We start from the raw sequence: 16,003 nt of genomic DNA, 5'->3' as shown, positions 1-16,003 counted from the left end.
CGCCAGATGACTTCAGTGGGTCACTGTTCTGCGGTAACTCCTCTCCTGTTCCAGTCTCTCTTACCAGATCCGCAGCTCCCTCACACTCCACCTCCTAAAGGGACTCATTGATCTTTATCAGGCCCACCAGATAATATAAGCAGGTCACTGTTCCGAGGTAACTCCTCTCCTCTTCTGGCCTCTCTCACCAGGTCCGCAGCTCCCTCTCACTCCACCTCCTACACGTTGATCTTTATGAGATGTCAGCGGGTTGAACTCCTCTCCTCTTCTGGCAGGCCACATGGTCTTTATCTGCCTACATTTTTCTAAGTTAAGAGCACCAAAATGTAGGTGCAGTGATGATCTGTGCAAAGTGTGAATTCTATAACGGCAGTCCTGCGTGGAAATGCCATTATAAAATACTAGTATAAGTCCACGGTTTCATGCCTAACTTGAGGCACGAGCACTTACACCATGCCAAAGGCTGGGGTAAGGCTGTTGGCAGTTAGTTGCATAACTTAGAGTATTCTATAACCTGCAAACCTAACTCCTAGGCTTGCCCCTGATTCACTGATGCTCCTCCCACATCCACACCCCTTGAAGCTGGGTGCAATAAAATTTGGCAATGCAACTTCTAGAATAGCAATTAAGGGCAGTTGGGCCACAACTGCTACTTGATACCAATTAGTGCCAATTAACACCAATTTAAGTCAATAATTGGCTATTAACGCTAATTATTAAATTAAGTTGCACATACAACTGACCTTATTCTATAAATTGTGGGTGCAAATTTACACTCTAAAGCATAAATTTGGGCGTGCAAGTTTATATAATTTGGGAGTCTGTGTACATATCTAGTGACAGCATCTTCAAAAGGATATAAACCAGACAGAGTCTGTTCTGAAGGCAACTATTAAAATGGTCAATGATCTTCATTATAAAACATATGGTTACAGGATTAAAGCTCTATATATGAACTTGCAGCAAGGAGGGAGAGAGATGATATGAAAGAGGTGTTGAAATACCTCCACTGTATAAATGAACAAGAGAGGCAGGCCTTTTTCAACGGAAAGTGAACTCTCAAAGGAGAGGCCACAAGGTACGGTTGAAAGGTTGGTGACTCAGGGGTAATGAAGAGAAATATTTCTATATAGAAAAGGTGCCAGTGCACAGAATGAGTTCCCAGTGGAGATGAGGACGTATCAAGAAGGCACGAGACAAGCACAAAGATTTTTGAATGGAGGTGAAGGGATAGTATTGCTAAACAGGAGTTGAGATGGGCAGATCAGATGGTCCTTATCCAGCAGAACATCCTTAGCCTTCATTTGGAATTACCGGGGCATTTATTGTCTCAGCTCACTTAGCTCTCTTCAGTGAGAGACCATGTACCAGCGTTCCTTCCAAAACTCTGCAGTCTGTGCACTAAGCATGTACATGTCAGCCCTGCCTATGCCCCACCCATGCCCCCTCCCATGTGAATGCCCCCTTGCATTTACACATTAAGCCTTCTATACAAGTAAATTATAGAAAACATTTTGTGCACTGCTAAGTGGCATAAGAGTACACTTCTTCACGTGGATGGCAGTATTCTACACAATTAAGTGAACAAATGGTGCTTACTTTTAGGTAACTTGTTATAGAATGAGGGGGGAGATGGGGAAAGCCCCCTGGAATATCTGACCCCAAGTTTAGTAAGCTGACAGCTTGATTGTTTCTTAAATAAAATCTGAAGACTCAAAGAAAAGTATTACAAGTATGAATGTGCTGAATAAACCCTATGGCTATCCTGTACGGCACCTTCTTATCTCTACATACTACGCTCTCCTTCTTTTAGGTACTGAAACACCTTTACGATACATGTGTGTGCGGGACTTAAGACTCATCCATAAAAGAACTTGGTTACCCGAACATATGAGGGCATTGCAAAACAAAATACCTCCCGTGGTAGGAGTTGGAGGAATATCCAAATGGTTAGTGCGATGGGCTGAGCACCAGATTCCACCCTGAGCACCCTGAGTAAGTCACAGAATCCTCCATTGCTCCAGGTACGAAACTTAGATTGTGAGCCCACTGGGGACAGAGAAAGTACCTGTATATAATATGTAAACCACTGAAAGGCACTACATCAAATATATTACCCTAACCTTTAGCTGAATTTAACCCACAATGAGCTGCCAATGAAAAAGGCATTATACATATATATTTTTTTTTTAAACAGGCATATTCAAAACACTTTGGAAAAATATGTTCCAGGGATATCCTCTTTGGTCTAAAGATAAAACTCCTCTGTGGTATCACGTGTGTGTGTGTATAATACTGAAATTTTTCAATGTTATCTCCAGATTTGGAATAAGTCATATGACGCCTACTTTAACAAGGCCACCTATGCTTAAGGTACATTTAAATTCAGGGTGATTAAAAGTTCTAAAATTGAAAAGAGCTAAACTGAAGACACAGAAATATCCCACCTGGCCCGGAAACATCAACCTATGGAATACTGACATAAATGTAGGAGAAAAAGTCGTCATAAGTTATACTATAATATAAAAAAATGTATGTAAAAAGGAGATCATCGTGTAATGTTTTCACAGAACGACACACCTACAGATTTCACATACATCATGCTCATATGTCTTAATCTATAGATTATAAGTGCAGCATAAGAGAGAAGTTGAGGCGAATTTATTTACACAAGAAACAATTCTCCTTTTCTGTTTCCCGGACCAAAATAGAATCAAATCAAAATCACATGAACAGCAGGTGTGGAGTATAATACACACAAACACAGACGTCTGCTATTACTTTTGGAATAGGGTTATTTCCGAATCTAACAGGTATCATTAAAAACCTCTGTAGTACTGCACATCTGTGCTGAGTGGCAGGAGGCCCAGAACCCTAAACAGCGGCCGGAGAGTCACGCCCAAAAGCGCTGGTGTTTTCAGCACCATGGAGAGAGATTCGGCCTTGCAAGGCAGAGCAGACAAGAAACGTCAATGAATGTCCGGGTATAAGGCCAAGAATTCTAGCGCATACCGTGTACGTAGCACTGTACAGAAAGGCACAAGGGCCAGTCCGAGCTTAGCCGACGTAGATAAGAAGCCCAAGAGCTATAGCCGTCATCTTCAACATTGCTCAAAAAAGATCAACTTCCTTGTTTCTGGGTTTCATGTTTTGTTTCTTTTCTGGGCTTATTCTCATTTCTTAGGAACCCCCCTCCCCCTCTGATATGTTTTGTCTGTCATTATTAGCTTGTACATTTCAAGAAGCAAGTACTATCTGTTATACGCCTGTAGAGTGCCAGGTACACTATTACTAATAATAATTAGTAATAATTTAGTTTATTGCCTCTGAAAAATTGGATTCTTGCACTGCAAAGTTTATTGCTTAATAATTTGTCAGTCTCCAAAGTGTTGCCAGCTTCTTCCTTTCTACTCACTTGGACCTGAAGGTGTCCACCTTTAATTATGGCACCACCCTCCGTTCAACCAGGCAAAAGCTTCAACTCTCCTTGCTGGACTCATGCTTTACACACTTCCACTTGACACTTGCCCTGGGGTTCTGATGACGGGCTTGAGTTAACGGTAAAAGTCACCAAAACAGGGACCAGAAAAATCTTGACACTTCCAATATCGCCTCTCAAAGCAAACTAACATTTTGAATGGAAACAATGAACTTTATTTGAATTGCTAAGTAAATGGTAACACTGGTTCTTAAAAAAAAAAAAGGGAGACGGAGGAGCCCTATAGCAGCAACCCCCCCCCCCCCCCAAATATAAACCACCAAGAAATATCTCAGAGTAGGAGATAGATAGAAAATAAGTTCCCAGCCCAAAGGACAGAAAAAGCAACAAACCAAAAGAGCAACCCACCCACCCTTTGCAAGATCTAAGTTTTGAACAACAGCAACACAGGGCAAAGGGCAAGTGCCCACGCTGTCTGACACGCACCCCCCACCCCCCACCAAAGCAAATTCTGCAAAGATAAGATGCACTGGAGCACAGCTGGAGCACATGCAGCAAAAAGGGCCTAAGAGCTGATGCTTGTGACTGCCAGACACATCCAGGGAGAGGAAGAAACGCTGCACAACCCCAACAACACAGCACAAAGAGGAGGGGAAAGCAAAGCTTTGAGGAGGAGATCGGGGTGGGGGCTGCTAACTCACCACTAGCCTTCCTGTTCAGCTTCAGGCGCTTTCCACATAGACACTGCAGCATATGCACTCCTTTCCCCAGGAAAAGCCGAAGAATCTTCATTGAATTCCTTTTTTTTCACTTTGCTTCCCGAGCCGCCGGCAGATTTGCAAGCTGCACGCTCCGAGGAGGAAGTTAAAGGCGCAGGGCTGAGATGGGCTGGGGAGCGGGTGGGTGGCCGTGGCGGAGGGAGGGAGGGAGGGAAGGGGTGGAGGGGGGGGGGGAGGAAGCGGCGGATTAAAACCCGTTCAAACAGGACATGTTGGGACTTTTCAGGGGGCGGTGGCTTGACCAAAGGGGGCGGAGACCCGGGGAGGACGTCAGGCTGGAAACCCGGCTTGGCCACGCCTCCAGGGGAGGGGGGAGGGGGGAGGGGGACTCCAGTAGCAGCAATAGCATCCTCTGCTCAGCGCATGGCCCGTAGAGCTTATTATGGTGCGCTGGCACGGTGCAGGCTCCGGGGCTGGTCCTGTCCTGTCGCGAGTATCGCATCGTCCGGTGATCGAGGCATCAGGGACACAGGAAGGGCTGGAGCCGCTGCAGAACACGTGCTGCCCAAAACTGCAGCATGGAGTGAGTGGGGCAAGGGAAGACTTCCGCAATTGAGGAGGAGGGGAGCCAGGGCCCGGATTTCGGAGCTGCTCCCTGTGGTCTGGTTTGCGGTTTCTCGACTTCCTCCCGGGGATGGTGCATTGGAAGCTGTCGGGCTGAGGTTTAAACAGATCTCTGTGGAGCTGCTTCAGACTAAAAGAAAAGCAAATTTGTCCTTGGTCTTGCTGATGTTAACGTGCAAGTGTGCTAAAAAGCATGCCATATTTTCCACAAGAAAACAGCAACACACTATGCACACGAACACGCCAACATTGTACCAAGTACTGTAATGGGGAATGCAGGGATGAGACATGGTCCCTATACGCTTATCTCATGCTAAAACACAGAGAAACCCACAGCACTGCCTCCTGCCTGCTCCTCCCCACATGAACACACTTCTCATCTCAGAAAACAACCCCCTTTTTGTGTGCCACTGACTAGCTTTTCCTGCAGAGAGACGTCTCAGACCCACCTGTGGAGGAGGGGGGGGGGGGGGATTATTCTCTGCAGATCTGGGCAGGGAAGCCAAGCATCTATTTTTGCCTCTGAGGTAAATGTACTACATAGAAAATGTGACAGTGAGAGATTCTGTATTTCCTGCTTCAGGGTGTATATACTAGCGCTACTGAGGAGGAGGGGGGGATGCTGCCAGGGGCCCAGGAACAGAGTTGCACTGTGAAATTCCTAGAAATGCAGGGTAATGTGTGATGAAAACAGTCTCATATCTAGCCTCACTTTGGCTTCTTGGGATGTGCCTGGATCTGGGGGGAGAGGGGGGTCAGTAGGTGATGCCTCAAGCAGATGCTGTCAGTCTTTTCATGCTGCAGGGTTTTTGACACTCAGCAGCCTACAGCACTGACTCATTCAATAATGAAAAGCTGGGGGGAGGGGGGAATGCACTGTCACACACAACTAGTCAAGGAAAGGGGACAGGTGTTGGCTAGAACTTCAAGAGTGTCATGTGCTCAGCCTCCCTAATACAGGGGGGTACAACCAGTGCCTGTACAAAAAGAAGGCCTTTGAGCATAAGCCTAAGACCAGCTTTATTTCTCCGCTGCAGCAACGTTATCCTTCCTAACACAAGCCCTGACAGCCAACAACAGGTCCCTGCATGATCTGGGGCCAGTGCAGCGGAAGTGAAACTGCATCTTGTGCAAAACTCAAGGGCTGCAAGTCAGAGAATGTCTTTCGATGAGTCTGTATCAAAGGGCTGAGTCACTACGGGCTGCTAACACTTGTCACACACAAACTTTTTACATGATGCTTCTGAAAAGACTGGGCTCTATCTTCAGAGGCTGATGAGCCTAGAGAACTCATTGCAGTGTCCAGAACATTGATTCTGGGATGAGAAACAGTAGACGCTTACGCTGTGAGGCCCCAGGGGCCACACACACGCCTCTTCTCAAAAATACTTCACATACTAAGTTTTGTTCCAGACAGAAAGTAAATTCTTCTGATGTCCAAAACCAGCAAAAATAGAACAAAAGGCAGAACAATTCCCCCCCCCCCACACACACACACAAACACACACAACCCTCCCTCCCCCCCCCCCAAAAAAAAAACCAGGCAGTAGATTGCACTGGCTTATCTCCACAGGAATACTCAAAAGTAGTAGAATGTCAGAGTCGCACATCATCACTCCTCAAACTTCTTGAGAAGGCAGCAGGGATATGGGGACCCCAAAGTGTTTTTCTTGGGTTTCCTCCCCTTTCTAAAAAACTTCTCTTCTTCCACAGAGGATCTTAATAAATACCTCACCTGGTATCCATCTCCAAACTCACCAATTTGTCCTAGGATCTGAAAATAAGAAAAGCCATACTGGATCAAACCAATGGTCCATCTAGTTCAGTATCCTGCTTCCAACTGTGTCCAATCCAGGTCGCAAGTACCTGGAAGAAACCCAAATAATAGTACCATTCCACGCTACCAATCCCAAGGCAAGCAGTGGCTTCCCCATGTCTAATAGCAGACTATGGACTTTTCCTCCAGGAACTTGTCCAAACCTTTTTTTTTAACAGAGTAACATAGTAGATGACGGCAGAAAAAGACCTACACGGTCCATCCAGTCTGCCCAACAAGATAAACTCATAGCCCAACAAGATAAACTCATATTACCACATTCTCCAGCATTCTCCACATTCTCCAGCAATCAATTAACGAGCTTAACTATTCGTTGAGGGAAAATATTTTCTTATATTTGTTTTAAAAGCATACTATGTAACTTCATGAAGTGTTCTCTGGTCTTTGTACTTTTTGAAAGAGTAAACAATCAGTTTACGTTTACCTGGTCTACACCACTTCAGGTTTTTGCAGACTCTATCACATTCCCTCAGCCTTCATTTCTCCAAGCTAGACAATGGAACTCCTTTCATTTAAGGAAAGGCTTAAGATGTTAAAGCCTTTCCTTAAATGAAAGGAGTTCCATCCCCTTTGTCGTTTTGGTTACCCTTCTTTGAACCTTTTCTGATTCTACTTTATCTTTTTTTGAGATACTGAAGGTGAGGTCGCACCACTGAGCAATACAGAGGCATTAAAATAATCTTTGTCTTAGTTTCTATCTCTTTCCTAATATTTCCTAGCATCCTGTTTGCCTTTTTGGCCACCATCACCCTACACTGGGCAGAAGATGTCAGCATATTGTCTTTGATGACACAGATCTTGGGTGGTGACTCCTAAAGTGAAACCTAGCATCAAGTAACTATGATTTGGATTATTCTTCCCAATCTGCATCATTTTGCACTTGTCCACAGTAAATTTCATCTGCCATTTGGACGCCCCAGTCTTCCAAAAGTCCTACGGTCTTCTTGTAATTTTTCACAGTCCACATGCATTAAAATAACTTTAAATAGTTTAGTGTCATCTGCAGATTTAATCACCTCACTCGTTCCTATTTTCAGATCATTTATAAATAAGTTAAATAGCACTGATCCCAGTAGAGGTCCCTGGGGCACTCCACTATTCACCCTCAGTCAGACACACAGGATTGTGCAATGAAAGGGGAAAATATTACTTGACACACCATGTGCCCCCTGTTACTTCTCTGGCTTTCATCCAGCACAAGTCCAGTTTCTAATTAGGTCTAGCTTCCAGCCTAACCCAACACATCAAACATAACTCAAACTGTCTCCTACCTCGTCAGTCTTCCCACACAACTCTGAGACCAATGGAGCCTGAGCCACACCCCTTCCCTTCTTGTCTCCTCAGGTACATCAGCTCAGCTTGCGGTGGGGTGGGGTCCTCTCCTGGAAAGCCTCCCTGTTCTGACTGGCGAATTTAACCTCCTTCTTGCCTGAGCCCCGCCCCTCTGACATGGCAGGTTTAGCTCCATCTGCTGTAAGGCTGAACTATCTCAGTGAAGGCGTGTTTCTAGGGACATCGCACTATGTCACTCCTATTTACCAGTTCCCAATCCACAACAGATCGTTGCCTCCTATCTCACAGCTTTTTAATTTTCTCAGGAGCCTCACATGAGGGACTTTGTCAAAAACTTTCTGAAAATCTAGATACACTACATCAACTGGATACCTAGGTTACAGACTTGCCTAGTGCCACCAGGCATCCGTGAGCTTACTATAACTATATCGATGCTGACATCCATGACTTACTATAGGGCCGATGCAATAAGCTCTGCTATCTCTCAGCATAGCGGTCTACTATCAGGCTTATTTTCAAAAGAGAAGGACGCCCATCTTTCGACACAAATCAGAAGATGGGCATCCTTCTCCCAGGGTCGTCCAAATCGGCATAATCGAAAGCCGATTTTGGGGGGTCCCCAACTGCTTTCTGTCGCGGGGATGACCAAAGTTCCCAGGGGCGTGTCAGAGGCTTAGCGAAGGCAGGTCTTCGGCATGCCTAACACATGGGCGTCCTCAACCCATAATGGGAAAAAAGGTGTCCCTGACGAGCACTTGGACGACTTTACTTGGTCCTTTTTTTCTTACGACCAAGCCATGAAAAGCTGCCCAAACTCACCAGATGACCACCGGAGGGAATTGGGGATGACCTCCCCTTACTCCCCCAGTGGTCACTAACCCTCTCCCACCCTCAAAAAAATTTTTTTTAATATTTTTTGCCAGCCTCTATGCCAGCCTCAAATATTATACTCAGGTTCATCGCAGCAGTATGCAGGTCCCTGGAGCAGTTTTAGTGGGTGCAGTGCACTTCAGACAGGTGGACCCAGGCTCATCCCCCCCCTTACCCGTTACACTTGTGGTGGTAAATGTAAGCACTCCAAAACCCACCAGAAACCCACTGTACCCACATCTAGGTGCCCCCCTTCACCCATAAGGGCTATGGTAGTGGTGTACAGTCATGGGTAGTGGGGTTTGGGGGGCTCAGCACACATAGTAAGGGAGCTAGGCACCTGGGAGCAATTTCTGAAGTTCACTAAAGTGCCCCTTAGGGTGCCCGGTTGGTGTCCTGGCATGTCAGGTGGACCAGTGCACTACGAATGCTGGCTCCTCCTAAAACCAAAGGGCTTGGATTTGGTTGTTGTTGAGATGTACATCCTTAGTTTCCATTATTGCCAAAAATCAGAAACGACCAAGTCTAAGGACGACCATCTCTAAGGATGAGCTAAATTTCCAGATTTGGGCATCCCCAACCATATTATTGAAATGAAAGATGGATGTCCATCTTGTTTCGATAATACGGGTTCCCCCGTACTGCGAGGACATCCTCAGAAAAACTTGGGTGTCCCTTTTGATTATGCCCCTCTTTGATTTTCTCTCACTATCTTATTCTTGATGCAGTGGGGGTTTCAGCATAGAAAAAGCAGGAGTAAAATTATCCCCCTGAAGGGTAACCCAGTCAGCAAGCAAGTCGCATGCAAACCCACTGAATTGGGAATTGCCCCGACGTAAAATAACTATGCCGAGGCTTAGCACACCATTCCAATGCACAGTTTAGAAGATCAGCCTCTATGTGAGTCTACAGCTGAGGTGAAGAAGAGGAGAGCAGATATTTAATTTTGCAGTTCCAGGAAAAGCACCTTCCTTTCTGAGACAAACCATAAAGATTAGCATCACTTGTCCTGAAGTGCCATAAAGGTTGCAGTTCACAGAAACACACAAGTTTTGGTTGTGCAGTCATGGATACTTGCACAGAGTTAGGAATCGACCTGACCTGCATGTTCATTATAATCCCCCATTTCCAAATACCCAGAGCATTTGGACCTGGAAATGGAATGGGGAGACAGTTCTTGGATGACTTAGGGACCCTTTTACTAAACGGCAGTAAGGATCAAAGTCTAAATTTGGCGCTTGCAAAATCAGCGCCAACCAAAATGCACTTAGCACGATTCCATAAGGGGTATGCGTCCTTTACAGAATCATGCTTAGCACATATGTGTGCCTAAATGTTGGCATCTGGAATTAAATGCAGACACCTACATTCAGGTGTGATTCTTATTTATTTAGATTTTGCTCACACCTTTTTCAGTAGTAGCTCAAGTTGAATTACATGCAGGTACTCTGGATATTTCTGTGTCCCAGGAAGGCTCATAATCTAAGTTTGTATCTGAGGCAATGGAAGGTTAAGTGACTTGCCCAAGATCCCACAGGGAGCAGCAGTGGGATTTGAACGGGCCACCTCTGGATTGCAAGACCGGTGCTCTAACCACTAGGCCACTCCTCCACTCCCAAGAGTCCATTCAGAATAAAGAGTAGCAACATTCCATGTAGAACCCCAAAGAATATTTATTTAGATTTTGCTCACACCTTTTTCAGTAGCAGCTCAAGTTGAGTTACATTCAGGTACTCTGGATATTTCTCTGTCCCAGGAGGGCTCACAATCTAAGTTTGTACCTGAGGCAATGGAGGGTTAAGTGACTTGCCCAAGATCACAAGGAGCAGCAGTGGGATTTGAACTGGCCACCTCTGGATTGCAAGACTGGTATTCTAACCACTAGGCCACTCCTCCACTCTAGAATCTTGCTATTCTTTGGGGTTCTACATGGAATGTTGCTACTCTTTGAGATTCTGCATGGAATCTTGTCACTCTTTAAGATTCCAGAATCTTATTTATTTAGATTTTGCTCACACCTTTTTCAGTAGCAGCTCAAGTTGAGTTACATTCAGGTACTCTGGATATTTCTGGGTCCCAGGAGGGCTCATAATCTAAGTTTGTATCTGAGGCAATGGAAGGTTAAGTGACTTGCCCAAGATCCCACAGGGAGCAGCAGTGGGATTTGAACGGGCCACCTCTGGATTGCAAGACTGGTGCTCTAACCACGTGTAAATATTGGGAACACCCCCAGAACTTTTCTAACTATCAGGGGCATAGCCAGATCTCAAAGTGGGGGATGGGTCTACAGCCCAAAGTGATGGGGCACATTTTGACTCGCCTCCCTGCTGACCCCTCCCCCCCCTACTGCAACGCCACATACCTTGGCTGGTGGGGGTCCTCAAACCCCACCAGCTGAAGTGTTTCTCCAGCACTGTTCTCCTTACATTGCCTGCCCTGCTTCCCCTCACGTGATAACTCTATGCAGTTGCCACATGCCTAATGAAATAAAATATTTTAATCTCCATCCCCCCCAGAAGTGCCATGTTAAATCTGGACAGCTCGTAGAAAAGTATTGCGTTAAAAGGCATTAAACCCATTTTACCACACTTTAGTAAAAAGGTCATCTTAGTGATTGTTTGGGGTTGGGGTATTATGCCCAGTTGGAAGAAAATCTGCGCAGAAGATATTTCATTGGAAAAAGGTGAAAACCGCAAGGTTCTACGAAATGAAAACTTTCATCACTTCTACACGCACAGACACAAAGACTACTGAAGAGACAGTCACCGAACTAGGGAGAGTTCTAGACAGTGGCATAGCTAGAGGGACACAAGGGAACGACTGCTCTGCAAAATGGATTTCCAACGGTGCTGGTGCCTGGTTTTCACATGATCTGTCATGCCTACGCAGTCCATGCGTGCGAGCGCCTTCACAATCCGCTCACCCTGACATCACAACCTGGCTACCCTTCTGGTTCTAGAGTTTGTCATGTCTCTCTTATCCGTCCCCTTCTCCTCTACTGCTAATTCTAGACTCCGTTCCTTTTATCTTGCTGCACCTCATGCCTGGAATAGACTTCCCGAGCCTGTACGTCTAGCCCCGTCTTTGGCCGTTTTCAAGTCCAAACTTAAAGCCCACCTCTTTAGCACTGCTTTTGACTCCTAACCACTACTCACTTGCCATGTCCTTACATAAGTACATAAGTAATGCCACACTGGAAAAGACCAAGGGTCCATCGAGCCCAGCATCCTGTCCACGACAGCGGCCAATCCAGGCCAAGGGCACCTGGCAAGCTTCCCAAACGTACAAACATTCTATACATGTTATTCCTTATCCTCACCTCCTTAGTCCCTTACCCTTAATTGTTCTGTCTGTTTACCTGTCTTAACGAGATTGTAAGCTCTTTGAGCAGGGACTGTCTTTTTGTGTATGGTGTACAGCACTGCGTATGCCTTGTAGCGCTATAGAAATGATAAATAGTAGTAGTTCTAGAGTTTGTCATTCTCTGATTGCTTCCTCCGAAAGCACATTTTGATCCTTGAATGTCTCTTTCCCCTGGATTCTATATAGGCTGCTCAAAGTTGGGTGTGGATCCCACATGCACATGCTATCAATCAATTATTGGAGTTAATTTCAATTAGCTGACAATTGGCAGTAATTATGAGTTACATGAGCATCTCAGAGAAGGAATGGGGAGAGGGGGGTCCACACCTTCCACAGAGGAGAAGCAAGCACAAAACAAAGGGGTGGAAGCAGAACCAAGTCCAAATGGCCAACAGAACCAGAGAGTAAGAGCGTCCAAAATGTTTGTTCATTGGCACAAGGGACCCTACATGGGCCTTCTTCAAGGGTCAAATGCTTTTAAGGTTGAACAGCAACACAGAAAGCAGAAAGCCCATAGAAAAGCTAGGCGTTTTTGCACTACTGTGGATATCACAGAAACACCTGACCTCACTCTTTTCTTAAGCATTTTCACCAAAACATAAGAGATTTACCTGACCCCTGAGGCAGGCCTTTGTGCCGAAACACAGTCGCGTCGGGTCGTTTTTCTGCTATTTACAATAAAGACTTCTTGATATCCTCAATGGATCTAACTCACTTTTTTGTCTACTGCTATGGCGGTACCCTTACCATGAAAGTTAATGGGATAAGGAAAACAGTGTCTACAATGAGCAACTACCATGATGGGAGAAGCTCTCAGGAGAAGGGGAGATTTGGGAGGTTGGACCCAAGGATCCAGGGGAATGGACTCCTGGGAATGGAAATCCTTCCACCTAGCTTGTAGTGAGGAGCCACACTGGAGGGTGGAACTCATGAGAAGTTAATGCAGGAGTGGGCTGCGAAGAGAAAGTCCTCCAAAGGAGCGGAACAGGATATCCAGCACAAGAGCTACAGGAAGGTGTGTTCGAGGTGAATGGGAATTGGAGTTGGAGTGATGAACTAGAGCTGTGCAACCTGTAAATATGAAGTGACTTACAAGAAGGAATTGTACCAAGTTGAGTTGCCCTAAAATTAATTATTAAAATTGGAGTTAAATTTATACACTACTGTGTACTTATTTCTTTGGACTGAGGAGTGGGTAGATTGAGAAAGTGGATGCCAAGCAGATAGAGATCGCAGCAGACTCCTCCACACAGGACCCATGAAATTCAAAAATCTGTTCTGGGGCCCTTGAATCTGTCTCTCTGAACGGGGGAGTCTCCGGTGGTGCCGCTTCATTCGGTGTAACCACATCACCATGTTCTTTCTCCTACAAGTGTTCACTTGCCATTTGAGGGGGAGGGGGGGAGAGGCAGTTTTCAGTAACCTGCATGGGACACTTGTCCCTTGGAAAACTGCTTACAAGGGACTCGGGGACAAAACTGCCCACAGGCTTTGCAGCTCTTTCATCTGTGGGTGGGGAATGAGGGCAAACGAAAGCACGTAGCGATCACTGCAAAATGCTATTGTACAAGCGTAGTTTACTCCCCTGACCTAAACACCCTCCCAGGATCTCCTCTGGATAATCCTGCAACAAAGTTTCCGTGTTGTCAAAGCCACTCTAATGGGGATAATTTTCACCTACGGCTTAGTAGATGTGTAACCACTTTCATACCTGGCTTTGTCCTTTCTGTGTGTTTATGAATTCAGAAGAATTTAATACAATTTCCATTTCATTAACATAACATTAACTCATCTGATTTCTGTCTTCTTTCAGTTCTGCTGTGCTCTATTTTTCATCTTCCCCCATTTAATTCACGCGATGCCAAATTCCCTTCAATCTCTCTCCTCTGCTCTCCTCCTTCTCTCAGCCTCACTCTGCCACCCCCAGAGCCAGTATTTCACTTTTATATATGTTCTTAAAAACGTCATTTTGTAGAAGCTCATTTCATTTGTGAGTGGGTTATAAAAAGCCATAAATAAATTCATGGTTGTACATCTGCGTTTTGATTTTTCCAGACACACCTAAAGTGCAAACCCTGTGTTTTCTCTTACAGGCTGCAACTTAAGAATCCTTTCAGGAGGGGCCATGGACTTACTGTACCTGAAGCTTATCATTACAGTACAGTATCTGCTACAGAATTATAGACTTTCTTATTATGGTACCAATAAAAATTCTAAATCAATTTCACATAATGTTGAATGATGTATAGAACTGTTGTCACAGCATGACGTAAGTTGTGCGAGCAAATCCAGTCAAATTTTCAATTTGCGTGCACAACTTAGTTAACAAGCCAATCAGTGCTGATAATTGCCAATTAACAAGCAATTATTGGCACTAATTGGCATTAATTAGAATTTATGTACAGAACTAAGCTTATTCTATAATGTAATGCGTGTAAACTCTAAGTTGCATAGTACAAAAGGGGGCGTGGCCGTGGAATGAGAATGGTCAAGGGCGTTTCTAAAATCTATGCGTGTTATAGAATACTCCCAGTCCACGCATAATTTAGGCGTCAGCATTTACACTAAGTTTTACTTGGCATAACTGCACGTGAGTAAATGTAGTCATGCAGGCGGGCACTCGGCCGTACGCCTAAATTTAGGCATACCTTATAGAATAAGTCTAGGTGTATTTTGTTTTGGCGAGGATTTTTTAGGTGTCGTATATAGAATCTAGTCCATGATTCCTAATTCAGGGGATCTTTTACTAAGATACACTATGAAATGAGCTTACCGTGGCCTGACTCGGGACTTTACCACGTGCTAAGTCCATAACATAACGATTTTTTTTATCAGTAGGTCATGCGTCAATGTTGTCATTAGCATGCAGCAAATGCAAATAATTCATGCAGAAGCACCTACCACTTCCTATTAGAAGGCACTAAGGGCTCCCATGTTAACCCTGCATTGTTCAGTTAGCATGCATTTATTTAGATTTTGCTCACACCTTTTTCAGTAGTAGCTCAAGGTGAGTTAAATTCAGGTACTCTGGATATTTCTCTGTCCCAGGAGGGCTCACAATCTACGCTTGTACCTGAGGTAATGGAGAGTTAAGTGATTTGCCCAAGATCACAAGGAGCTGCAGTGGGATTTGAACTGGCCACCTCTGGGTTGCAAGACTGATGCTCTAACCACTAGGCCACTCCTCCATTAGCAACATTCCATCTAGAATCCCAAATAGTAGCAACATTCCAGAATCTAAAAAAGTGGCAACATTCCATGTAGAATCTTCAATAGTAGCAACATTCCATATATTTATTTAAATTTTGCTCACACCTTTTTCAGTAGTCGCTCAAGGTGAGTTACATTCAGGTACTCTGGATAGTTCTGTGTCCCAGGAGGGCTCACAATCTAAGTTTGTACCTGAGGAAATGGAGGGTTAAGTGACTTGCCCAAGATCACAAGGAGCAGTGGTGGGATTGGAACCGGCCACCTCTGGTTTGCAAAACCGGTGCTCTAACCACTAGACCACTCCTCCACTAGCAACAGTCCGTGTAGAATCTCCAATAGTAGCAACATTCCATGTTCCACTGCACTAACCACTAGGCCACTCCTCCACACACATATATGTGTATATACCCAGCATACACCTGCACTACCCCAAGCATTACACTTGTTACAAGCTTCCCTGCAGGCATATAACAACACATCGAAGAATTTCCAACTCTCAATCTGCAAGATCAATAACTTCCACATTGCACATCCTCAACGCATCAACAACCGAAAGCACCAGTATATCCACGCCTGCAATCATTGCCCCTGTACATGCGTTCCATAAGTGTCCACCTTTTGATCCAAACTAGATGTTCAAGTGTACAG

The 16,003-nt window shown here is 45.0% G+C and overlaps 1 protein-coding gene across 1 annotated transcript in view; it reads right to left on the bottom strand.

Annotated features, from left to right (window-relative positions):
* Positions 1-4,321, bottom strand: part of FGF12 (fibroblast growth factor 12) — a 337,284-nt gene extending 332,963 nt beyond the window's left edge. Inside the window, exon 1 of the mRNA XM_030216937.1 lies at positions 4,141-4,321. Coding sequence (XP_030072797.1) covers positions 4,141-4,231 — 91 coding nt within the window. The 5' untranslated portion in view covers positions 4,232-4,321. The remainder of the gene's footprint in view (positions 1-4,140) is intronic.
* Positions 4,322-16,003: the final 11,682 nt, after the last annotated feature.

The sequence above is a fragment of the Microcaecilia unicolor genome, chromosome 10 (assembly GCF_901765095.1).
Source record: "Microcaecilia unicolor chromosome 10, aMicUni1.1, whole genome shotgun sequence".
NCBI classification, from domain to species: Eukaryota; Metazoa; Chordata; class Amphibia; order Gymnophiona; family Siphonopidae; genus Microcaecilia; species Microcaecilia unicolor.
This window is presented reverse-complemented; position numbering and strand designations above follow the sequence as displayed.